We start from the raw sequence: 960 nt of genomic DNA, 5'->3' as shown, positions 1-960 counted from the left end.
TGTTCTTCCAACCGATACCAGCTAAAGATAAAATCACTTTCACGAATAAAGAAGGTAAAAAGGAAACTGGTAACAAAATCAGGTTCAGAAATGATTTCTGTCACGACGTTTTAACATCGGTCGATATTCAAGAAATAGTGAAAGCCGGTGGACGAATTATTAGAATATTAGATGGTATAGTTTACGAAGAAAATTTTAAAACTCCACCCTATAGAGATTATATTTTAATTTTGAGAGATTTAAGAAATAAATATAAACGAGAAGGTAATATCGTGGGTAGTAATTGCATGAAATTATTAGGTAATTCCTTGTATGGTAAATCAATTCAGAAAGATATATTCACAACTAGACATTTATGGAATGAAGCAATTTTACAGGCCAACTTTGATTCACGCGTTAAAACCTATGAGAAAATTAATGATACTCAATCTATTGTTGAAACAGAAATTGAAGAAAAAGAGATTACTACCGAAGATAGTAAATCTACACGACTAACACCTAGTCATTTGGGATCATTCGTTTTATCTCACAGTAAAAAAATAATGAACAATTTCATTCACGTCATAAATGGATTTTATAAACCCGAAATATACTATACCGACACCGATAGTTTGTACATTTAATCCAAAAATTGGAAAAAACTAAACAGAGCTGGTTTGGTCTCCGAAAAAGACTATTGCAAAGGTAAAAACGATTACGGTGACGGTGGAATTATATTTGGTTTATATTTAGCACCAAAAGTCAAATACAACATCGTTTTGACTTCTGATGGTGTTTTAAAAGAAAAGAAAACGTTTAAAGGTTATTCTAATGATAAGATAAGTGTAGAAGATTACGTTCAGTTAGCAAGCGGATGATTTAATAAACCATGGGAAAAAAGTTTCACCAATGGAGTAGTTATTCCAAATGATAAACAAACTAAAGTTTTTAGAAGTTATTTGAATAATGTTAAAAGAAAAC

The 960-nt window shown here is 30.5% G+C and overlaps 1 protein-coding gene across 1 annotated transcript in view; it reads left to right on the top strand.

The window, feature by feature from the left end:
- The window catches only part of LOTGIDRAFT_173354 (hypothetical protein), a gene marked incomplete at both ends in the record, with an annotated part of 2377 nt that extends 1754 nt beyond the window's left edge, over nt 1–623 (top strand). Inside the window, one exon of the mRNA XM_009050832.1 lies at nt 133–623. Coding sequence (XP_009049080.1) covers nt 133–623 — 491 coding nt within the window. The remainder of the gene's footprint in view (nt 1–132) is intronic.
- Nucleotides 624–960: the final 337 nt, after the last annotated feature.

Source organism: Lottia gigantea (genome assembly GCF_000327385.1).
Source record: "Lottia gigantea unplaced genomic scaffold LOTGIsca_157, whole genome shotgun sequence".
NCBI classification, from domain to species: domain Eukaryota; kingdom Metazoa; phylum Mollusca; class Gastropoda; family Lottiidae; genus Lottia; species Lottia gigantea.
Note: the sequence above shows the minus strand (reverse complement) of the source record. Positions and strands in the feature narration are given on the sequence as shown.